General features: G+C 43.3%; 1 protein-coding gene across 1 annotated transcript in view; it reads right to left on the bottom strand.

Moving 5' to 3' along the window:
* Window positions 1-25,647, bottom strand: part of Megf10 (multiple EGF like domains 10) — a 151,551-nt gene that overhangs the window by 16,037 nt on the left and 109,867 nt on the right. The window contains exons 10-18 of the mRNA XM_055622807.1: window positions 23,094-23,268; window positions 21,725-21,845; window positions 20,791-20,954; window positions 18,492-18,594; window positions 7,673-7,819; window positions 6,397-6,531; window positions 5,768-5,896; window positions 2,914-3,042; window positions 1,067-1,195 (exon numbers count right to left, since the gene is read on the bottom strand). Coding sequence (XP_055478782.1) covers window positions 1,067-1,195; window positions 2,914-3,042; window positions 5,768-5,896; window positions 6,397-6,531; window positions 7,673-7,819; window positions 18,492-18,594; window positions 20,791-20,954; window positions 21,725-21,845; window positions 23,094-23,268 — 1,232 coding nt within the window. The remainder of the gene's footprint in view (window positions 1-1,066; window positions 1,196-2,913; window positions 3,043-5,767; window positions 5,897-6,396; window positions 6,532-7,672; window positions 7,820-18,491; window positions 18,595-20,790; window positions 20,955-21,724; window positions 21,846-23,093; window positions 23,269-25,647) is intronic.

The raw sequence follows: 25,647 nt of genomic DNA, 5'->3' as shown, positions 1-25,647 counted from the left end.
AGACGCAAACCTAACACTGTGTGCCTTTGTCTTGAAGCGGCTCCTGGCGGTTCTTTCTGCATTTCAGGAGGAAGGCTCTGCATAGACATGCTATGTGTTAGCTCTTAAGGCTGAGACCTGTAAGCTGCACAGGGTAAGGCTGGAACAGAGAGGAGGAATACTAATTCCTCCCCCTTCTCCAGGCTGCGCTGTGCTATGTCTGCATGACGTCATCTTTGGAACCACCTTCCCAAGAATACACTCTGTGGTCGGTGGTGACCTCTCATTTTGCCTTCCCTCGGGGCGTTTAGTGCCAGAGACTGTGCCACACGCAGCTCTGGTCTTTAGAGTTTCATCTTCCGTACTGCACAAAAGCCACGGAGGAAAAGAGTAGGATGCTCATCTTAAATACTCTGTTTAAGGCTAATGTCCCCGTGACCTCATAAGTGGGTGCACAGCTCTTGGAGGTGGATAGGGAAGTAATGAAGATGGGTAATCCCTCCAGCATACTCTCCTTGAGTGGGACTAAAACCACGTAAAGGTACTGTGTTGTTTTGAAGATTAAGATTAAGAAAATTTGTTAGTGGAAAGAGTAAAAATATCATAAAAATATGGCAACATTTGCCTGGCTCACTCCCACGCCAGCTCCTGGGGCTCAGGCCCCAGCACTTCTCCCCAACCAGCTCTATCCTCCCGTGTAAGCCTGGCCTCACTGCTGCCATGAAGGGAGACTGGCCATCCCTGTTAACCCTCCAGGAAAGCACACTCCAAAAATAAGAGAGGGAGGAAAAGCCAGCAAAAACGTAATGAAAAACTTGAACTGGCCCTCCTTCTGAAAGTTCCTCCCTTTCTATCCAGGGCGTCAGGTGGAATTCCTTTCACTCCGAATTTGGAGGAAAGGATTTGGAGATTGGGAGGAAAGTCAGTTAGGATTCCATCGGGGAGATCTTGAGAAGGGGAAACCAACTGTCCTGATGATTAACCATCACTCGAACAGCTCAGAAAAGACGCAGTCATGCCGCCTTGGCCTGTCTGGGCGTGTGAGGAAGGTGGCCCAGGCGCCCGGAGATGCCACGTGCGTACTTACTCTGCTCACAGTGCAATCCCATGAACCCTGTGCGGCAGGTACACTGTCCGGAGATGTGGTCGCAGTCAGCTCCGTTTTGGCACTGGCATATCAGTGCACAGTCCTTGCCATAAAAGCCCAGAGGGCATCCTGTGCGAGGGGGAGGGCAGCGGCAGTCAGAAGGCTACCTGTGAGATACATGGCTCCTGCCTGCACAGTCTGTGGTTGAACTTGAAGGGCTTTGAATGCTGTTCAAGAGTAAAGGCGTTCCCGCCCAGCTCAGCTGTCACAGGGCTGCCTGGAAGTCTCAAGTCTGAGCTCCTACAAGGAGTTTGTAATCCACAAGCAGGAGGCAGGAGAGTTCCCTAGCTGTCAGTGTAACCATCATCATTGATCTTCCTACAAAGCTCTTTGGAGCCTGTGAAGGGTGCAGTATTCTCTTTCATTCTGCACTCAGTTTCTGGAATCCTGGATCTGAGTTCCCTGGACTGAAGACTTTAAATTTACATTGTCTGTACATTTTTACCTTCAGTACAAAATGATTAAAGTTCTTCTCATACATAGTTCTGTTCACTATACCCAGTTTTAATTTAAATCATATTATCAAATGTATGTGATAGAATGCTAAAGCTCAAAACCAACTGTGTTTCACAGGGGCTTTGCAAAGCACTTTAAGTCCTTGCACTGCCGCACAGCTTCTAAGGCCAACACCACCAGAGCCTGGGGCAGGACACACACACACACAGGCTTCCACAGGTCAGCAGCTGCTCTGCAAGAGTGCTTCAGGCACAATGAAAGCTTTAGTACAGGCAGATTCGTCAGCTGCTTCCAAATATTGTGCACGCCTTTTATTTTGCCATTTAAGGAAAGCTCGAATTTTCAGCAGAAATGGCACTCAGATCTCAGACGCCATCACCCAGTGACTCCTCCCACATCATACATGTGTTTGGTGCCCACTCTGCGCTGGATTGTTTACATTCATTCTGTCATTTGGTCTTTGGTGGCCTAAAAATTCAGAGGTGGGTCTTCCCATGCTACAGATAGGAACGAAGCCCTCATTATTCCGAGTCACACAGCTGCTAAGTGGCCGGATGTCAGGCAGGGCCAGACCCATGTATGTATCACTGCGTCATGCTCTGTCCACTTAACAAGGGTCCTCTGTTTAAAGTAGCCCTAAGGAGCTCAAACATCTTTATGGATGCACAATCCTTGGAGAATAGCTTTCAAATTTGTCCTTGACAATTATGTCTTTCAACTCTTAGGTCAATAGCCATCCCTACTGCTAGAAATTTCTAGAAGTCTTCTTCCATCTCTTCTCTATTATTCTTACAAGTTAGTACTAGACAGGAATTACCTACTTTCTAACTCATCTCTTTTCCTCAACATGGTCATCCTTTGAAGTTATGTTACTATTGATAATATCCATAATAAATGTCTTCCTTGTGTGTCTCCTTCGTTCAGCTGGAAGCAATAGGGCACTGCTCCACAATGTTTTTGCTCTACAAGGTGTTGCAGTATGAGATACAAGCTAGGAGTAAGAACCGAAGGAATAGTTTTAAAAACGTGATCCTGAGCTGATATTACCTCCAAGGAACAGAAAGGCAAATTCACAGTTCCTGGTCCAGGCACGCTGAATCAGACCCTGTGGGGTGGGGCCCAGGCACTTGGAGTTGGTCCTAACATAAACTAGCCGAGGGGTACCTGGAATGTGGGACTTCTCAAGCACTCGGACGAAGGTAGCTCCCTAGAGGCCATGGAGTAGGTGACATGGGCTTGGAAGAAGCCCTCACTGAGCTAACCTGATGCACACAGACAGGGAGGCTCTTTCCTCCGTGGGTGCGGCTCCCCTCCAAAGGCCCCTGGCTTACTCTGAGTACAGTAGAGCCCCGTCCATCCGGGAGTGCATTTACACTCCCCATCGTAGGCGCTGCAGAAGGCTCCATTGTGGCAGTTGCAGGTGTGGATGCAGTTCGGACCCCAGTGGGCGGGCGGACAGGCTGAAACCAAGCAAGTGCGGAGACATGAGTTGGAGTCCCCAGGTCAGCACCAAACAGAACATTCTCCCAGCCTCTTTCTATGTGTTGGGTTAACACCAGCAATAGAGACAGTGTGCTCACAATTCACTTCAGATGCAAAATTCCACGCTAACCCCACAGGGCAAAGCTGGTCGCAGTAGCTACCATCGTTACTGACACAGACACACATTAACAGCTTCAGAAGAACTTGAGGGAGCAAGAATTACTCTTAAAGATTCAGTTGTTAAACCAATGACATCTACCGTGTACCTGGCACTGTTCTGGACCTCAGGAATATTAGGATGTGTGTGTGTGTGTGTGTGTGTGTGTGTGTGTGTGTGTGTTTCCTTATTTTACAGGTGAGGAAGTTTTGGTTCATTAGTGGGGAAAGGGATCTTGTCCAAGGTCACACGGATTCCCGGTGATAGTCATTATTTGGTATCTGAAGTATGGCTTCCCCCTGAGGCTCCACAGTGAGGCTAAAATGCCCATTCCCTGCCCCCCCCATGCTGCATATAGAACTCTCTACCCTCAAAACCTGCTTCTAAAAAAAAAAAGAGCATAAATCCAATTTGTCTTTTTCTACCCAATTTCCTTTGTACATTTCCTTGTTTTAGCTGTGTTTATGTGTCTCTGTGAGTGTCCGTGTAATATATGTGCAGGTATGCACACCTATGTCTGCGTGGATATCAGCAGAGGGCACAAGTGTCATTGAACACCCCCCTCGCCCTGTTTAGAAGGCTCTAGGGTCCAAACTCTGACCCTCAGGATTCGGCAAGAGCTGGAAACCACACAAAACTATCTCTAGCCCCAAGAAAACGACTTCGAATGATGCTTAGTAAACTTTCATGAACTATCTTTTGCCCCGGAACATAATTTTCAAAGTTGGCCACTTGCAACAGGCTTTATTCCCCATGTTGGTTGTGATCAAAGGCTGGAAATAAAGATCGTTCAAAGTCCATTTCCAAAGATAAGTATAGAGATAAGGCTTTCGATAGTCGTTTTGCCAAGGACACCTGCCCTTTTAAATGCACTCCATTAATTTTCAAAATCTCTGCTTGCATGGTGAAGGACTTTCCTCCTTTGAAACTAGCCGATAACCAGCCAAGAAGAAATATTAAGATGGGTCCACAGAGACCATAGGGAATCAATGAAACCAATGATCCCCAGGAGAAGCAAGGCTTGCCAAATAAATCAGTTTCCTCTGGAGTGATTATGGGGACAGGCCATGCTATTGTCTCCATTCACAGTGCTGTTCCCATTTTTGTTCCTTCCAGCACATTCCTCCTCCAAATGAGGAAGTGACCAACTTCCAAAATAAAGAAGACATTTTAAAGGAGCAAATTATACTAATCATGTTCCAGCAATGACATCGGGTCTTTGTTTTCTCTCCTAGGCTGTGTCGTTCATTTTCGGTACCTATTTCTCAACCTGTTCCTGTGCCAACCTGAGTCGGTCAGAAGCCTGCAGCTCACAGATTTGAATAGATGGCAATTGCTTCTGAAATTCCACCCCCAAATAGATGAAAACACATACTATAAAATTATCTATAACAACAAACATTCCTCTTACCAAAGGCTTTTTCATCTCATAAATGAGAGACAGCCTAAATGACTGAAAACAAAACTAACATTCAGACAAAGATATATTCCTCACTAATTAGTATTTATAGATTGATTATAAAATGCTAGAGTCTGAATTCAATGGCCAGCAAACTGCCATGTAGAATAGGACTCATTCCTTGACCTATTATATGTGTACCATGTTGGTTTTAATGTGAAGTGAGCATGGGTCATGAAAGCTGTAATGAAGAAAAGAAGGGCAGACAAACATACAGATAGATAGATAGATAGATAGATAGATAGATAGATAGATAGATAGATAGATAGATGGTTTGGCTGCTGGTCACTGTCTTTTCATGGCACAAGACATCTAAAATCACCGACATAATTCCTCTTAGGGTTATACTGTTCATCTGAAGAGCAGTATGAAAGGCACCTGGAGAAGCCATGGCAGAGGACAAGATGTGAGCTGCAGTAAAAGAGTCAGTGTGTCCAGGAGCTTAGAAAGTTTCTACGTCACTTTGATTCTACTTCTTCATAGTCCCATAATTAAATGTTCAGACGAATACATGACGAGAAATAGATCTCTAAGTACATCTATTTTTGTTTTAGATCAATTATAATAGGAATGAGATGTAGCTCAGTTGGGACTGTGCTTGCTTAGCACCCCTGAAGCTCTGGGGTTCAGTTCCTAGCACTGAATAAAACCAAGTACGGCTGTGTACATCTGTAATTCCAGCACCCAGGAGATGGAGGCAAAGAGAGCAGAAGTTCAAGGTCATCTTAGACTTCATAATAAGTTTGAGACCAGCCATGGCTACATGAAGCCTTGTTATATAATCAATGACTAGCCAACCACATATATATATATATATACATTTATTAATATACATATAAATATAAATCAATGGAGGATTAGTCATTGAATATTGAATAAGAAAAAATTTTACAAATTTAGGTTTTTCCCAAAGAGCCACATCCATTGGTAGATATTCATAGGCCGTCGCACCAAGCTCTTAGTTTAAAAATTACAATACATTTCATAAATGGGGATGGTCATATGTATTCTTTCCTGGTCACATAAACTCACAGCATTCAACACTAAGACATTAGAACTCAATCGGCTGTTCTCCAACAAGACTTACGCTGGGAGCAGTCACTGCCAATCCAACCTGGGTAGCACTGACAGGATCTGTCGATGGGGTTGCAGGTGCCATTGTTGGTGCAGCTGCAAACGCCTGCACAGTTTTTCCCAAATCTGCCACTGGGACACACTGCGAATAAACCGAAGTTTAGTCAGCAATAGTTGGAACCCGCCTCACAGAACCCTGAAAACAGGAAACAATTTTGGGGGTCACACGCAGCTGCCCACTGCCTGCCTGACTGGCTCAGCTTGAGAGAGCACAAACCCTAATCCAAGGTGGGCTTATTTTTACCAACACAGGAGGCCAAAGGCTTCATCCTGGCGTCTCAAAAAGTCACTGTGGTGTGTGTAGAAATCTGACTCCGAGAGTCACTCAGGGAGTCACAATGATTTCCCACACCAGCTTTTCACGATGGGGATGGTTCCGATGAAACCATAGGACACAGCCAAGGGCCCCGAGAGCTTTGTGACAAGGCAGTGCTTCCAATGTTTGTGTCATCAGCCCTTTACCTAGAGCTGATGATAGCGGGACGTGTGGCCTTGGGGAAGTCTGAGAGCAGACCTCAGGAAGCTTGATCTCCAGCCCTCCCCCACCCACCCCCGGACTCTCCAGGCTGCTCGGGTACTTACCTTCATTGCACAGGGCACCCGTGAATCCGGGCAAGCAGTCGCACAGGCCTGTGATGTGGTGGCAGGGGCCGCTGCTGTGCACACACTGTGGGCACGTCTGGCTACAGCGATGCCCATAAAAACCCGGGGAGCAGACTGCAAATAGAACGGAAACTCGTAGTTAGGTTTCTGAGTTGGGTTTATCTCCTGTTCCACACAGAGGTCTACTTAAAATGGAGAAATGAGAAAACTTAAAAAAGAAAAAAGATAATGAGAATTTTTCAGGCATGGAACAAGAAGGGCAGCTTTTAACAAGGAAAGAAGCCACTAAACTATGAATTTCCCTTCAGCTAGGCAATGTCTCAGCTGACTACTCTATCTTCCTGTGGTTGGCTCAAAGCTCGTCCTAGACCAGAGGCTCAAAGACTTTTTGCTGAACAAATAAGGAACCAAAAAAAAAAAAATCACACTCTAAATATTAATATTTCAATTAAGTATTACCAAACTCATTTGTTGACTTTAAGAACCAAGATTGACAAAAAAATGATAAACATTCAAAATTTAATATCTTTGTCTTTCAAAAACTACAGGCTAATTATGATTAGAGAGAGTGGGTAAACAGAACTCTACATATTTGGATGCTTCCAAAGACTTTATTTGGATTTAAATGTAGAATGACTGATTGCATTGAACTTTTTGGTGGAAAAAGCAATTGATTTGAGAAATTACAACAGTGTATGTTATGAGCGGTCACATATTCTTTTCTGACTTCATTACCAAAAGAATTAGTAAAATGTTACAAATCATTTTTTAATCGGAGGCTTCTTGGGAACAGTGCCAACAGTCCCCATTTTTAACTTTCAATTCTGCTTTCCCCACAGCATTGACTTTCAGATTACTAGTGAGATGTGTGATTGCCTCAAGGCTTGGCTGATGTTGACTTCCGGTAATTGAGGTGAAGCTGATGCCAAATTGCCGAATAAAATATTTACAGGTCAGTGGATTTCTGGATCGCCATTTGCACACACTAAGGAAGAAATAAGAATCGTAGCCTGACGATGGTGCCAATGAGGTAATGAATCATGACTAAGAAGAAAGGGTTAAGCGCCCCATCTGTTAAGTTAGTCCTAGAGGCTGAGAAGAACAAAGTTCTTGAGGGGAGTGTTATTTGAGGACAGTTCTTGAATGACTCCCCTGCCCTTGACAGCTATACAACGCCATTAGAAACTAAGAGATGGTTCTGTACATAACTCCCAGGAAAAATGGGGCCAGAAACCATCACCGAGGAGACACTTACTTCTCTGGCAAGTGGTGCCTCGAAATCCAGGTGCACATTCACAGATGCCGTCGTCGGGGGAACACGAAGCCCCGTTTTTACAGTAGCAGGGCAGCGAGCAGTTAGGGCCCCAGCGCCCCTCGGCGCACACGCTGTCACAGTGCACACCTGGAACATCACACACAAGGCAGGGGTGAGCGAGGTGCACTGTGGGTGCCAATACAATCACAGGGATCAAGAACGGTGTAAAAGCAAGGACCGCAGACAACAACGTGCAGAGAGGACACCAGGCTCACATCCAGCTGTCATCACACACACATACCTAATGTTATCTAGTAACCCAGGACTCCCTCCTACACAGTTGAGGAAAGCAATAGGAAGCCCCAGGGCTCTGTCTCTTTAAGGTAAAATTTATAAATATATATATACATATATATACTATTGATGCTCTACTCCCCCCTCCCCACTCTTTGTTTTCACAGAGAAATGATCAGAGTGTACAATAATCAGACAAAGCTTGGAATGATTAAATTCTTTCATATGAAGAAAGCCCTACTGGGGAATGGCAAACACAATCCTAAAATATTTCAAAGATCTGTTGTGCTGGGGTAAGCTGATGCACTCATGTGTCACGTCACGACCTTCATCCTTAAAATGTTGATGTCACCTTGGACAGATAGAAGCAGAACATCCCCGCCAATGCCATCTACGTACTTTTGTTCTAGATCACGATTATGAAATTATACGGAGCTACTTAACGTTTTATTTGGGAAGTAAAGATACCCTAAATCAGTCGTGAACCTATAAACAGGGACCTAGAGGAAACTAAGTCTCTGAGAATGAAAATAAAGGCAGGCATTACTGGAGGAGCAGGAAAGCTTCATCAGTTCGTCTTTGAATTACAAGGGGGATCCCTTTGTTATGTGGTAATTCTCAGAGACCTTCACCTGCGGAGGAAAAAGTTCTAACTAGAGCTGTACCCGTGACTGCTGGGCCCACACCGAGTAAGAGTGCCCTGAGGACACACTCAGTCCAGTGTTCCCGAGAGCTCACAGCGACCCTCCCTGGAGGATGCCAGGCAGGTCGCACCACATTTGACATCCCCAACCCCCAAAAGTTACTGGGCCCTGAGCCTAACATGGAAGTCATTGTAAATGACCACAAGCATGTCACCAGCTGGTATAAAGCTATTTCTGCAAAATAATAGATCTCTGCTTGTTCCTGACCCTGTGTCCATCTTCCAGAAAGTCCTTAGCATGGCAAAAGCTGGCCAAGGAGGCACAACCCCATTGTGTCCAATTCAGGTTAGGAACAGACTTTTATTCCAGAGGAAACTACTTGTGGATATAAGACTGATTAGGGTCTAAACATCCCTTACAGGATAAGTAAATAAAATGTGGGCCCTATGTTCTTTCTTGTGTTCTCACATATCTTCCTTTTCAAGGTCTTTTGGGAAGCTGAGAAATATTTGCAAGTTCTACACTCACTGGGTGTGAGGCTTCAGTCATGGAGCCTCAATGGATTATTTTTAAACCAATACCTAATACCTCACAGGACCAATCAGACATTCAGAGCAGCCGTGAGCTCAGGAGCAAGCTGAAAATGTAAGCTTTTGTTTTGTGTCTGAAGAAAATACTAACGAGGGTAACCTGCCTGGGGCGTCCCTCTCAATAGGAACTCAGGTTTTCCATCTTCACTGTAAGGCAGGGCTCCTGTGTGACAGCCAAGTTAGTAAGAGGCCACCTGCTTCATAGATTCAGACGTCCCTGGGCATTTTGACCCAGAGCCATTCAGGCTAATCTCAATGAGAAGCCTGAGGAAATTGAGCCTGCATAATCACCCATCTAACCTTATAATCATCCTGAAAACTAGTTCTGATTTCTTAATACTTTTTTTTTATGTGTAGTGTGGCTTAAGGGGTGAGACTTCGCCATTTACGGTGACTTACCTTATCAACTATTGATCAAACTTTATAACACTAAAATTCAGCCATAATGAGATGGAGTACACTTCCAGTTAAAAGTATATATTAGCTGGATTAGGATTCTCTCGGGGAAAGAGAACTGATAGAATCATATATCATTCTATGATATGTTATGTGTGTATTATATATGTATAACAAATCTCTGATGTGTGTGTATTTATTAGAATGGCTTACAGGTTTTGTTCCAGCTATTCTCACAGTGGCTGTCTCCTAGCAGAAAGTACAAGAATCCAATTGTTCAGTTCACAAAGCTGGATGAATACACATTCATCCCAAAGAAGCAGGCTCTAACGCCAGTGAAGAAATGAGCTTGCTGGTGAGAGCAAGGGCAAGCAGGCAAAGAGCAAGCTCTCCCTTCTTCCATGTCTCCCCCCCCACCCCCAGAGGCTAATAAAACTTTATTCAAGATTGACTACACTTTTGTACACAAAATAAATAGGGTCCATAATAAAAGTGGGTCTTCTCACTTGAAATGATTTCATTAAGAAAAAAATAGGTGCACCAGCCACTTGGGTTTTAGTTCATTCCAGATGTTGTCAAGTTGACAACCAAGAATAACCATCACACTGGCTTTCAAGATTGTAGGTTATCATGACTTGTGGATAGGCACACAGAGCTAGTTACCGAAAATGACTGAAGGTCAGATCTAAATTAAGTCATCCTATGCGTGGTATTTGATTCTTCTCCCCTCAAGAGATTTCTCCAGCTTGATAGCACACCTATCTGTTAGGACCAACTTTATCAAGGTAATTTTTTTCTGGTAAGTGAAAAGCAACATGGGATAGCAAGGAGATCCATTGGGGAAAAGAAGGAAAGAGAGAAAGAGAGAACGAAAGGAAGGCCATGTTTCATGTGATTGACCCATCATTTTGTTACATTTTGTTACAGTGCCTGACTCAGGTCCTGGCTAAGTGTTTCTTTGCTCACATCCTGGTGTCAGGTTGGGGTGTGAGCTGTATAAGGACAGCCCTGCAATGAGACATGCTCCAAGATAAAGAGGCATTGAAAGAGCTGTGAGTTTGCTTTAACACCCCCATAGTCTCATCATTTCTGTTGCTCTCACATTTGCCGGCTTTGATAGAGCTCTAAGAAACATATTTTTATTTCCTTACTTGCCAAAGATGAAAAATAATTTAAGTCAATATGCCTTCTAAGAGTCTGGCCAGTGCTGGCTTGTGGGTGAGATAGTCTCCAAAAGAAGTTAACACCAGCGTATAAAGCCCAAGCTGCACCGCAGCTCTGTCCAGTGATCAACGAAAGAGGGAAGACAGTTCTAGGCTAAGGGAACAACTACAAGATGGAGAGTCCTGAGAAGTATGCAGAGATCCTTCAGGGATTCCCAAAGTTGGGAACATCTGGAACTTAGGAACCAAAAATAGTCAAGTCAAGCGTGTGGAGGAATCCTTGGAGAATAGCTAAGAGCACCATCTTGTGGAAGGAGAATGTCATCATCCCATATGTCTCCCACCCTTTCTCCCCACCTGCCATACCATGTTAGCAGAGACCAAATGAGGGGTGGCCTAGATAAATTTGCATTTTACAGGAGAGGCGATAATGGTGTGTAAAGATGAGTCCTGAAGACCAAAAGTTAGATGACGACGGGTTGAGATTATTGAGGTGAAAGGTGAGAAAAAAAATGAGAAGGCACCGAAGAAAACCAACCACAAGATAAGAAAAATGCTAGTCAGATGGAGAAGATGCAGGTGGAAAGTTTCTGTGTTCCTTAGCCTATCCAAAGCAACTCATCACGTCAGCTGTGACAGCGAGAGAGCCTGGCTGCCCTGTCCAGGAACTAACACACATGGAGTGGAGTGCTTGGCTCTGGGTGCTGATGTACCTAGGTTAAGAGAGGGGATGCCTTCACTGTGTCTGTGAGGGTGTTTGCAGAGAGAGTGTGGGCCAGTGAGCACCAGGAGCACACTTGCCCTGAATGGGGGGGCCTGAGAGGACAGAAGCCAGAGCAAGAAGTCCTCATGTGTGCAAGCACCCTTTCCTTCCTGAATCAGGAAGGCAAACGTTTGTGGGCTGGGAACTACTACCCCAACTAAAGGAAAATAGAAAAATAATGAGATACCCTAAGACAATGTCTTTGTTATGTCCCCCAAAGAACAGATTAATAACTTAGAAACTAGTTGCTTCAGGAAATGATTCCTAAAATATTGAGGGAGGAGGAGAAGGGGCAGATGGGAAGAGAGAGTAGGTTCAGATTTGCAGGCAGTTTCGTTCAGTGGAAGCACTTCTTCCTGATAAATTGTCCAATGCTGATAAGGAGATCTGCAAAGGACTGTTTTTGCCAGGACTGGGGACAAAGAGCCCATTGAGAGCCTTCTCAAGTTGCTAGGCAATGGCAGAATGACCGTGATAAACTTCAGCTAAGCAGCACTAAAGAAATGTTCATGCATTTAATGCCTGATGCGTTAAGCCAGGGGCCTCAATGTGAAACTGGCATTCCCTGGGCATTTGTGATTGCAAGAGTGTAGTAAATAATCATCTGGGATGCCATTATTTCCCCTCTCAAAGATACAGCCCCAAATCCTTGTCTCATTTATACTCCTTTCGACAATACTGTAACATCTGGGATACTGGAAGATAAAAAAAGTGATTTTGGTTCAACGTCTTGACCCTGGGTGGCAAACTATTAAGCACGCATTAGAGTAATACGAGATTTTGTTAATAATAATTGGTGTAGGAGAGCATAGGAGAAGAACCTTAGTGGCTAGTAGTGAATTCGCTAATTTCCCAGTCCCCAGCATCATCCTCAAAGTGTTGGCACAAACAGTATAGGCAAGTATTCACCAGTGTGCCACCTCTGTCCTGACAGAACAGGGAAGAACTTGGCACTAGTTTCTCTCTTCACTCCTAGTGTCCTGCCACCATGTCAGCAAAGAACATAGAGACGCTCGACTGTCATTGATAAATCACACCTTTTCATTGGGTGTTGACAAAAAATCTCTCTCTGTCATAGAAATTAGGGAGTTTCCCATCTGTAGTTGCAAGACAAACATGCTAGCAAGCACTGCCTTTCTTGGCACAGCTCTGGGTGAAAGCCTACAGCAGGCTACAGGGCAGAGCAGTAAAGCTGGGGGCTTTTCTGTAGCCATTCTCACTTCAGAGACTCAGCCTTTTGTCCGTCAACTAAGGGACAAACAGACAGATACCTACTCTCTTCTCTCTCAGTGTGTGTGTTCAAGACCAGAAGGTCCAGACGTGAGTCATTTGCATTTGAGGTTAATTGTGCACTTGTATGTTGATTAAGCCCTTTTATGTAGCTATTGACTCTACCTTGGATTCCCATTTATGTGCTGAGACGCCAGCCTCTCAAGCCTCTCAGGATAACTCTTAAGGCATCACTGAGGTGATAAGGTGCCAGAGAGCTACAGTAAGATAGATAGGTCCCTGAAGGCTGTTTTCATTTTCACCAGCAGTCACAGTGGATGTTTGGGAAAGAAAAGCTGCCTAGTTCTGCTTCCTGAGGGCCATGAAAAAGCTGCTTGCTTGTCATCAACATGCCTGTGGGGTTCTCTTTTCAAGTGTCCCACTCCTGGCTAACCTCAGGTGAGTGATTCAGCTCTGATTCCATTCTGCTGTTCGTGTCTCCCTGTCACGTCATATCTTGCCCATCCCACCCACTTACACAAGGGGTGCAAGGGCTGATGGGATGTTAATCCTCTTTCCACCAGTTCAGTATTCAATTTTCTTGTTCTAGTACAAAGGCATCTTTAAGCATTCCCTTTTCTCTTGCTACCACTGTGAAGCTTCCTTCAAAAAAAAAAAAAAATGGTGCTTGGGCCCGATAATCAATAATTAGGAAGATCAGATGTACCAGATTTCATTAAACAGACTGGAGAATGCTACCGTCTGGGCTACAGAGGTAACTTTGGAAATGACAGAAAGGCTCACCAGGTAATGCTGTGCAGGGAGTATTCTAGACAAGTGCTGCTGGCAGACATGCAGCTCACCCCAGGTGCCAAGGAGAGCATCCTGAGAGATTTTCAAATCTTTTCAAAATTTGTACACACACACAAAACAATTTATGGACTGGGGAAGGCTTCCTCCTTTTCTCACCCTTCCTCCTTTTTCTGTTCTACCCTCCAAATTCCCATTCAATAGGTGCTGGATGGTGTGACTGGAAACATGCAAGTGGAAAGAGTTCCCAGGTGACATTGATCTTGGCCAGAGCTGGGAACCTGGCCACAGACCACACATGTTTTCAGACAGCTGGAATTAAATGGCAATTAACTGTAATACTCAGTGACTAGGTGCTTGTGGCTGACTGAATCCAGAGCAGAAAGGAAGACGCATCAACCTGTTTCTACTGTTCTCAGGAAATACTTTATGAAGCCTTCATAAAACTTTGTTAAGACACTCCAGTACTATGCTGGAAAACTGTGCACAACACACACACACACACACACACACACACACACACATTACTGAATCATTTCTGAAAAGCTAGTTTCAGTTTATAACTGTGTGGGATGTCTTTGTACATACATACCTATGCAGGGTGTATATTGTGTACAAAGCCCAAGACATATCCTTGATGGTCTGACACAGTAGCACTGGCCCTAGAAATACTAAGGAATTAAAAAATATATATATATTCCAGCTACAACGGCATTTTATTTTCCCCAGCTTTCTCATGAGGTCTGTTTCTTTCCAATAAAAAAAATTGTTGACTGAAAATGTCAATAAACTAAGGTTTTAAAATCTACACATAGTAAATGTGCATTTCCTTTTTTTCTTAATGGTACATTAACTTTAGAAAGATAAGTCGGAATATTGAATGCACTTTGAGTTTACGTTAACTTTCACAGTATTACATTTTCTACCTTGCTAAAACATGCTAACATCTGTAGACCTATTTTTCTCCATTAAAAAGGAAATTATATATAATAATGTCATTTCCCCTTCCATTTCTTTCATCCTTGCTTGCTCCCTCTCAAACTCATAGCTTCTTTTTATTTAATTGTTATTACGTATATACACATTCAAGTTATATCACTTGAGCTGACAATATCCTCCTTCTCCTGGTCAAGAACCATAGACTAGGGCCCTGTTTAAAAAAAATCTCAGTTCTGATTTCAGCCCCTGGGAGATATCCAGGAGACATCAAAGAGAGAAGCTGGAGCATAACTAAAAAGTCTCTCATAGCACCTTCCGCTATGTTAAGAACTTAGGGAGGAGGCTTCCAGCTGGCTGCTGGGAGTCAGGAAAATCTGAAGATAAGCAATGAAATATAATGACAGCCGTAAGAAACCTTAGGCTTCACACCAGCAAGATTTATAGCACGAGCTGGTACCTTTCTCCCAATTACCTTTCTGGGTAATCCAGAATGGTGTCAAATTCACCATATAGACAACTCCAGCCTTGAGATTGCAGAAATCCTCCTGCAATCCTCAGACTATTGAATTCTTGAATCATAGACATATGCCACTCACTCCTGTCTTACAGTTAGTATTTTTAAAGCTTATCTGACCTAACTCTAACTTATACTAAAATGGCTTAATATGTGCTAAAGTCTCTAGCTGCTGCAGGGCGTGGCTGCCATACCCTGCCCTCTACCTAGGAGTGGGTCTACTCTCCCAGAAGCCGTTCACTATAAAATAGAGACATATTGATTCTGTTGCCCCTTTTGCCCTTTCCCTCCTTCCCCTCTTCCTGTTCTCTCTCTCTTCCCCCTCCCTTGCTGTTGCCAATAAACCTTCATTTATTTAATATTTTTTTTTTTAAAAAAAAAGCTCAGTTCCTTTAGGAAGATATGAACCTGAGACAGCACCACAGAGTTCTGAGTGATGATGACTCCAGGTTAAGAAACCAGGCTTCCTTCGAAGCTGTGGCAACACCACTCAGTCTATGTATGCTGATGTCCTCTCCTCGGCATCCAATCCCCTTCGTGGCCACCTCCGCCTGTGTCCTCATTGGCTGAATACTTTGTACCACTTTTTGTTACTGTGGTCAGGAGAAAAGCCTAGACCCCGAGTTGCAGTTCACTGAAGACAATTTCCTGTTACATCAGACTGTACCCTCTCCAGCAAGAGATCCTTAACATGTCACCCAGAGCAGACTCAGCAACGAAGAAGAAAGGAGACTGACTCACATGCTTCCTTGGGTTTGTGGCAATGACTTGGCTGAAAACTGGCTCCTTGGTGAGAAACAAAACCTCCTTCTTGATGTGAAAAATTTAAAACTTATCAGTGAAGAAAACGTGAGTCTGTTCATGGCTGACAATGAATGGCATCCTGTGTAAATAGTACACAGACGCTGTTCTTTCTGTTTAGAAAAAGTAATCCAACTCTCATTCTGAATGTGATGTGTTTCCAAACTTTCTGAAACTGTCTTTTTCCCCCCCACATATGTTCTCTTGTACCAAATGTGCTCTGTGAGTGTAGGGGAACAACCTCTCTTGGCAGACTCAAAGAGTGAAAGCTATTTACACACCCACTCCCATGGAAGACCCAGAGAAATGAGGCCTTGGGACTATAGGGCTGGCCTGAGAGCAATAGAGACATAAGTACAGGCTACAAAACGAAGAGACAGGGCAGAGAGAGAGAGAGAACCATGAGGCAGGAAGCAGGAAGCAGACTGGTCACAGATGGGCAGGGGATTATAAGATCACATTATGTGGCAAAGCTAATGCATTCCCACAGGAGCCTGGTAGGTCTAAGGCCAGATGGGGGATAATTTGTCTTACCCCATGACCCAGACTGTGGAATGCCAGGAACACATTTTCTGACTGGCTTTAAGCCAACTCATGTCTTGTTTTTCTCATGTGTACTAGGGTGAGCCTTTCGCAGCCTGGTTCTACATCATCAGAGCAGGTTGACACTCAAGGTGTGACTGGTATGTCTAGGGACACATCCCACTATCTATGTATTTATAAGGCGAAAGTAGATTTGGTAGAGTAGGTTCCACATCCGGTAATGTGGCCTCTCTGTTAGGATCACTCTGCATTTACCAGATTAAAATTGCTATTTTGCCTCCCTGAGATTTTAATGCTGGTCTGTCTGTTTTTGCAAAACTCAAAAGCCCTGGTGAAATCACGGATGTCATTTGATGCCTGACATGATTCAGGGTCAACATCAGTGATGGTGAGGTGACAGGGACATAGAAAGGTGGACTGTCATACTGTAAAGCCAAGTTCACAAGTCAATAAGGAACTACAAGGACAGAGACTGGGAGTCCATGAGTCACTCATACTAACAGCCGATGAAGTCATTGTACCAGCTTGGCCTATTTGACAGGGGGGCTCTCAGACACTAACACATGATATTTCAACCCTGCTTTCTTCTCTCCATAACCAAAGAAGTTCTCAGCAAATTCTAAAGGGCCAACAGATCCCCTCAAAGGGGTTGCTTGTGATGGGCCATATTTGTGAATCTGAAGATTCTGGTGTTTCCCAAATTAACCTATCAGCTAAACTCCATTAAGTTTCCATCTTGCTTATTTGTAAAGACTAATGTACTAATGCTAAAAGCCATATGGAAATTCAAGGGATCCTGCATGGCTGAGGCAACCATAAAAGGGAGCAAGACTGGAATGTTCACCTTTCTCCCAATTTAAAAAGTTCTTACAAAGCTGTTATAATTGAGGAAGAATTATGCCGGTATGAGGAGAAACATAAAAGACCAATGGGATTGACTAGAACATCCAGAAATAAACTTCACATCTATGGGAAATTGACTTCTGGCAAGAAAAAAACGTTAAGACATTCAACAAGGAGAAGAATAGTTTTCAAAAAACTGTGCTGGGCCCACTGGTTATAAAATAGTTTGCCTGACTAAAAAACCTAAGCATAAAAGTTATATAAAAAGACCTTTATAAGACAATACAAAAATAAATTTCTTGTATTAGGCACCAGAGTGGGGAGTGTGTAGATAGCTTTCAATTTCTTGTTGTATTGTATCAATTCTAAGAAATCTTGGAATTGATATCAAAGAGCACAAGGAAACAAAAATTTAAAGTTGGGCGAGGGAGACTATCACAATAAAAACTTCTGCTCCGAAGAACACTATGAAGATAGCAAAAAAACAAAAACAAAAACAAAAAAAAACAACTCAGCTAAAAATTAATGAAAGATATGAATAGATATTTCTATAAGAAGATTTACAGATGGCCAATAAATGCACAGGGTGGCTCCTAAGAGTACAAAGCTAAAACTTCAAAGGGTACCACTTCATATCACAGAGATGGATGTCACCAGAAAGACAGATGTGTTGGTGGGAATACAGAAATGTTCAGATATTGCTGCTGGGAAGACAAAGTTGTCCTGCAAGAAAAGCAATGCTCTTGCTCATGATTTACTATGGTCTTTGAAGATGGCACCAAATGTCCAAGCAAACCTGTACATCATGAGTAAAAACATTCTTCTTCCGGGACCGCTGCTCGCCTGACAAAATTCCTAGCTGAAATCATGAAGCCATATAAATAAGGAGGAATTTCTACCCTGCGGTTAGAGATTTTGTGCCCAGTTATAACATGAATTAGTCATGACTCAAAATTAATTTTAAGAAAGATAACACTTTTAAACTTTTATTTCTGAGAGATTCAATATTTGTATATGAGCCGTATTAGCAGTAGTTAATAGTTTTATTTCTATACTGATTCTAATTATAGTCTAGGAATGTATTTTTCTTTTATCTCAATACTGGACCTTGCATGTAAGCTTGATGGAACTGACTGCCCTGGGCAACTGATTAATCACACCCAACATTTAACATTTCATGGACAAAAAAAAAAAAGTGTCCACTTGCTTGGGACTTTACTGCATTTTTTTTTCTGAAGAATTGACCTGTGTTTATTTCTTTAAAGGAGCAAACAACACTAGTAGATACTGAACTGGCCCTAAGCACTTACCTGACCATCCAGGGAGGCATCGGCAGTGGCCTGTGGTAGGGTGGCAGCCGTCTGCATGGCTGCAGTCACAGCGCTCCGCACAGTTCAGCCCGTACGTGCCATCCTGCAAGTGAGAGAATGTCAAAGCCAGCATGACAAACCTAGGTATTCTCAGGACACCACACGATAACGGCCCTGACGTGTTTCTTAGGAGCATGCATCATATCACCTCTCTCCATGATGCAAAATACAAGCTTGAGGAGGCAGCATTTTAAAATCACCTCAACTCTAGCTTATGCCTGATATGATAGCTGGGTGATGTGCATGGTGAAACCAGTCATGCCAACATGAATCTATGCATACATATGACAAACGTAAGCATGCCAGTTGGCGAAAGAGCCTTTTCTTATCACTACCACAACTCATAAAAAATATGTTGTTCATTTGTTCCTAATTATTCTTACCAACATAGTTCAATGTTCCCTATAATTCATTTCTTAGAGGAAAGTGAGGTCTTTGTCCACATAAAAAGATACACACACACACACACACACACACACACACACACACACGCACACACATGCGCAGACATGTGTGCACACACAATAAATAGATTAGATAGATGATATGTATATACATACATAGGTGTTATATGATATATATGTGTATATGTATTTATGTATATATATGTATGTATATGTATATATATATAATTGAATTAAGTTCATTTCCATAAGCTGTTGTCAATGGAATACATAACATAGTAAAGAAAACTGAAATCTACTGTAATTTTCTCTATCTTCCTTCCCAGGAAAGATTCTAAACTGTATGATTCAAGACTGTAAATACCCATTACCCTGGGAGCCTCCTCATCTGCCCCTTCATGTACATGCTACTGTTGAGTAGTCCAAGAAGAGACGTGGTGGATGGGCATGACCAATTGAAGAAGAAATGGAAATGTTCTTGTTTGGAAAGAAAACTTATTTTTTTTTTCCAGAACCTTGGAACTGGTGTGGGGGACTACAAACCTCCTTGTATCACCCAAACAATGGGGAAGACAGCCCAGCGACTGAGCGTGGGGCTATGGAAACAGCATTACTAGGCACCGAGTGTTAGATATGTAATCATTTGTCTAGAATTTCGTAAGCAAAGAAACCAACTAACCCACTTACTAGGCTCTGCTAATGTTTGACAGCATTGCACAGCAGTTAGCTCTTATCACAGAAGCCACTGAACCATCCGACTCCCTGAGTTACTAACACGTCTGATGCAGAACCATAGACAGCTTGCACCGGGGTTTCCAGTTTGCCCATAATGAGGAAGTAAAGGATGTCATAAGAGCCCAGCTCCAAGCATTGGTAATCTGTTCATTGGTCTGAACAGAGACAACAAAGCTAGCCTAACTCACAGAGGGTAGGGGAGCACAGAGTAATGCAGGGCAGGAATCTTTTCTCCGTTGGGAAGTGGGTTGTTCTTAACACGAAGGAAGCCCAGAAGAGGCAAAAGATGCCCTGAGGAAACCCTGTCTCTGAAATGGCCCAATTCAGGGGTTCACATTGCTATCTGATGATGTCCTGGGGGAAGCGAACATACCACCACCGCTGATAGAATGCGTGATGGCTCAAGAAGAAAGCATGATGCAAATAGGAAAAGAAACCAGTCAGGCGCTTTGGAAAGCAAGCCTACAACAGGTTACTATGGGATTCCCTCCCCACTTCGCCCTCAGCCAGCCTGCAGCAGCTACAGAGGAGAACATCTAATGACGCATGTCTCCAAATTAGGTCAAGGAAAGGGAGTGAGTGCTGAGGAGACTCCTGTGCCTCCAGAAATATTTACATTAACCAAAGCTGTTTCCAAAACTTCTTTCACCACTTCAATGCACATCTCTGTGACACCAGCCACCGCCCCCTTTTCAGAAACCCTGTCACTTCCCACCCCAAAGCCTGCAGATTTCCATTATAATGGAAACAAAATATGTGGAGAGTTGACGGGAATACACTGGGTGTTTGACCAGTGCCGCTGCCTGGCTGTCACCAAGAGATGAGTGTATAAGAAACAGAAAATGCTGGAGTGGGGGCTGGGCAATCGGCACAGGGGTAAAAGGAAAGAAGGAGGCATTCTTTAAAGCCCGCCTAACTGATTTCCACTCTATGTCTTTCCAAGCCTCAGTCCACTTCTATGCTCATAATAGTTACGGAAGACTGAGTCACACACCTACACCTTCAGTCAGGAAACAAAACAAACCAAAACAAAAAACCTATCCAAAGAAGTCAGCTCTCCTGCACAGTCGTCCAGCCATGGCTACCCAGAGCAGACATACCTGGCAGGGAAGTTCACATTTCTTTCCTCGCCATCCAGGAGCACAGGTGCAGGTCCCATCCAGGGTGTGGCAAGCACCACCATTGAGGCACTGACATGTTAGGTTACAGCCAAAGCCCCATGTGCCGCTGGGGCAGCGGATGGAACAGTCCACCCCGTGCCAGCCTGCATGATGAGAATGGCAGAGTGTGTGAGAAAACAAGGGTGACAGGGAGCTTTGCTGAGCCCTTCCAAGACACGTCTCCCTGTGGAGGCATCTTGGAGAGGCATAACAGTGCTGCCCAGTCCCAGTCCTCACAGTGGCAGAAGGCCTTGGCTCTGCCGCAATAGGCCTCCACCAGAAATAAAAAGGAACCCCACAGAAACCAAACAGCAGCCAACTGTGCCATGTGATCGGCCAGGGATGCCAACACGGAGAAGCACCCCTGGGCTCCTGGAAGGGATGTGGAGAGAGGTCACCTTTAATGGGCTTTGATGCTCAGTGTAGAATTATAAGCTTTGTCTGTTTATGTGAGAGGAAGTAGAAGGCTTGTTCTTGGAAAAAGAAATAACCCCATCTTTGAAGCAATAGGATTTAACCATGAAAAATGTGTTTCCAAGATCCTGGCCGCATCTATGGAGGACACATTCTAGGCCACACATAAAATCTGTGCTGGCTGAATTTCCTGTCATGACTCCAAGTTGATCCTTTGGGGGCCATAGACATGTCTGTTTGTTTACCCTTCCCAAAATTCTGGATTCCAACTTTGAAAGCTGACAGCAACTTCAGAGAGGACCGAATATGAGTTTGTTTTCTGGACTGAGGAAGAAGGAGGGCTGCTGAGGTCACACTGATTTTAGTGAATTTAGAGCTACAGCCCTCATCGGGATGTAATTCCAGTGACTCCAGTAGGTGACAGGACCAGGACTGAAATGATTTATGTACATACTCTTACCTGCCCTACAGATACAAGATCCGTCCACAGGAGAACAGGCAGCATCGTTTTTACAGCCGCAGCGAGAAGAACAGTTTATCCCATAGCTTCCCAGAGGACAGGGAGTAGAGCAGTCAGCTCCCTAGATGAGCACAAACAGCAAAATGCAGGGTACTTTTTTATTTTTGCCAACTGAAACCATGCCAGCACAGACAAAAATATAGCTTGACAATGCTAATCTATGCTTTCTCTCTAATTTTAACACTATATTTTTGAAAGTTTCTGTGATACCATTCCTATATACAATTATAGAGATTCAAGTACAATACTGGCTGGCCCATGTTTATGATAAAATATGAAATAGGACCTTCCCCCCACTTTCCAAAATGAGCCTGCCAACTTTTTTAGCTTTGTTTTCATAACAGAACACCAAAATAAGGTTTCTCCCTTGGTTACACAAGTAGATAGGTAACGGTAAACTATAGCGATAAAATCATTGTAAACAAAAATATAAACAAACCGCACACCGTTTCTTTTCACGAGCCCCCTTGAATAATATGTAATGTTGTTAATGGTTGAATCAAAGCAACACTCAGCCAGTGGTATGATTCAATTTAGCCAACAGAGGGCATTAAACACAGAACTGAGCTACAAAGGTGAGCTAGACTCTTAAGTGAAAATTAATTCAGGGGTCAGCCAGGGAATTGTGACGCTGATCAGAAAACTCTGGAAAAGTCCTATTGGCCCTGTGACTTTATGACCTATTCTTTCTACATTACGTGCCCTGACATGACCATCAACACTCTTCAGAGTTCAATGGCATCTTCTTTATAAGGGGAGGAAATAAATCTCAGTTACCACTTCTCCCTTTCAATAGCTAAGAAGTAGTAGGGACCACAGGAATAATTAGACTGTCTTGTTGTACAGGTACATTGACAGAATCTAGACTCTCAAAGGGATCTCAAAATTGTATGCTACTGACTGTAGAGTGAAAATATATCATAAACATATACGTGGTGAGTGCTGTGTCTTTAAATTTTGTGGAATCTTAACAGAAACTTGAATATAATAACTAATAACAACCGTATGGAAAAGCTATTTCTCTGTTGCCTATCGGGCAGAATAAAACAACTACATGAAGAATATTTATTATGATCATGCTTCCTGGTGTGTTCTAACATTAGGGACATTAAAAACATTAATGACACCTTGACGGCTCTCAGTCATCACTGGACTGTTGAAGTGACTTATCTCAGATAGTTCTTTGCCCGGTAAATGCTGTGAATGGCTTAATCACATTCACCATACTTCACGGCAGCCCGAGTAAACTGCGCTGTTGGAATGCTCCGCACTGCACCCTCCTCCTGCCTCCAGAGCCTGAGTTACTCACTTTGAATCCTGGAGCACAGGCGCACCTTCCAGTCACACTGTCACAGTCGGCTCCGTTTTGGCAGCTGCAGATCTGTTGGCAAGCTTCCCCATAGAACCCAGGAGAGCATGTTTCATTACAGTACAGCCCAGACCAGCCCGGCTTGCAGCCACACTCTCCAGACATGGGATGACAGCTGAGAGCCATAGATGAAAAGAACAAGTCATTCTGGGATAAACATGACACGTCGGGCATGCACAAACGCTGCCTTCTCAGTAATGACTAAATGTGCTGGTAATCCCAGGAACATGATTTAAACCTAATTCCTATGGTGATGTGATTTAATTAATTGGCTGCCACTCGACTTGTTATTGCTGAAACAGTGAATGAAATCAGCATTGAGCCCCAGTGAAGTAACTACATAACCGTATCCTTTTGTCTGAAGTTCTTTTTAATTGTCTCAAATTGAGAGCACTAACTCAATAAGAAGGGACATGAGACACACTGAAGAGGGCCATCCAACACCAAGTCCACTGTGTGATAGCCAAGAAATTCCTAAAGCAGTAGCCTTGCCAACATGTTTCTCCTCCAAGGCCATCTACCTGGTAGGTAAACAGCAGCTGCTACCTGGAACAGCAGCCACATTGACAGCCCAGGGGCCAGCTGTTGCTCCGTGGCAAATGGACATGTCAGCTGTGCTAAGATGCTCATGCAAGGGAGTGGACACAATAAGGCACTCTGTGGCATGCTGGCTTAAAGCATGTGTGCTTCCTGACACGAGAAACCCTGCTAACTCTGACAAGCAAACTAACTCTGCGAACTAACTCTTCCTTTTAGACAAAAGGAAGACTGTGAAGATGACCCCTCTCTGTGAAGACAAACAACAAAATCTGCTTTGTTTAGACATTTGCCAAATGGTTCTAGTAAGGGACTGCCCATAGAATTTGTACTCTTTGGGGGGAAGGGAGACTTGTAGGGATGAAGATACTGTAATTCTAGTTCTTGTCCACCTGAGTGTCCCTAGGGAAGGCACAAAGCCTTCTACCCTGAAGTCCTCATTTGAGTAAAGGTCTCAGCCACACCCCAAAACCTTATTCTTCTCTTTTTCTTTTTATGTGTACAACTGTTTTGCTTGCACATATGTATGAGAGCCATAGGCATGCCTTATGCCAGCAGAGGTCCAAAGAAGGGTTCAGATCCTCTAGAACTGGAGTTATAGGTGGTTGTGAGCCACTCTGTGAGCGCTGGGAACCACACCCAGATCTTTTGCAAGGACAACAAGTTCTCTCAACTTCTCAACCATCTCTCCAGCCCCACACCCCTTCATTTTATGTTCCATCTATCCATTTATCTTTTTTCTTTTTCTTCAGAAAAAGCCAAGAGACTGGCTGGTTTGTTTTTCATTTCTAAAGTTTTTTGTTTTGTTTTGTTTTGTTTTGTTTTAATAATGTACTTTCAGACTCCTGCTACAATTAACTATCAACATGAAAAAGTCAGGAGATTCATGAAACCATGCTTGGGAACCATGAAGAAAAATGTAAATACATTTATGCAATTGAGATTTCCTGGGTAGAGAGGGTTTGGATGGAGAAGACAAGGGCTTGAGTCTCAGACACACTTAGCTCTACATGTGTACGAATAGATCTAGTCCCTGAGATCATCCTTGGGCAAATACCTGGCATCTTTGTGGCTTCTCAAGCTCACTGTGCCAAAGGCTGAGCCCTGTTCTTCCCTTCTTTTACACCCAGTGTCTACCCAATCCATCTGTACTTCTGTATGTGGGACCATCATCTGCCTGTCTGGAAACTGCTTTGATTGCCGGCGTGTCTGTTCACTTGCTTGCTCATTGATACAGGGCCTTGCTACACAGCCCAAGCTGATTTTATAATCAAGATCTTCTGCCTTTGCTAAAATCACAGTTATGAACTACTGTGCACAGTTAAGGCTCGTACTCTTTTATCAGTTTAATGTATTTGTAATAACTTCTAACACTATGATACTGTGAATACAGAAATTAACAGGAAATAGTAAAAGTACATTTTATTCAGTTATTTAGACCTATGTTTTATCTTATTTATTTAACTAGAGTTTTATTTTTTTTTCATGGTGAAATATGTGTTCTTACATAAGTAAAGAGATGCTATGACAATTTTTTTTATCTGATGTCAAATTCCTTCTTTTTAATTAAATTTTTATTTTTTTATTAATTACAGTTTATTCACTTTGTATACCAGCTATAGCCTCCTCCCTCATTCTCTTCCAATCCTACCTTCCCTCCCTCATCTCCTCCCATTCCCCTCTCCAAGTCCACTGATAGGTGAGGTCCTCTTCCCCCTCCATCTTCTTTTTAGTTTTTTATTCAAATATTTTTCATGCAATATATTTTTTCATGTTTTCCCTCTTCTACTTCTTCTCAGATCCTCCTCATCTCCCTACTCACATTACTTAGTGTTTTCTTAAAAACAAAGTACAAAAAAGAAACACACACACACATACACAGAGAGAGAGAGAGAACAAAATAAACAGGTAAAAGAATAGCAATTTTTTAAAAAGTCCAAACAAAACAAAATTAGAG

The sequence above is a fragment of the Psammomys obesus genome, unplaced genomic scaffold (assembly GCF_907164565.1).
Source record: "Psammomys obesus unplaced genomic scaffold, mPsaObe1.curated_primary_1811, whole genome shotgun sequence".
Taxonomy (NCBI): domain Eukaryota; kingdom Metazoa; phylum Chordata; class Mammalia; order Rodentia; family Muridae; genus Psammomys; species Psammomys obesus.
The sequence above is the reverse complement of the archived record's forward strand: the minus strand, read 5'-3'. Positions and strand labels throughout refer to the sequence as shown.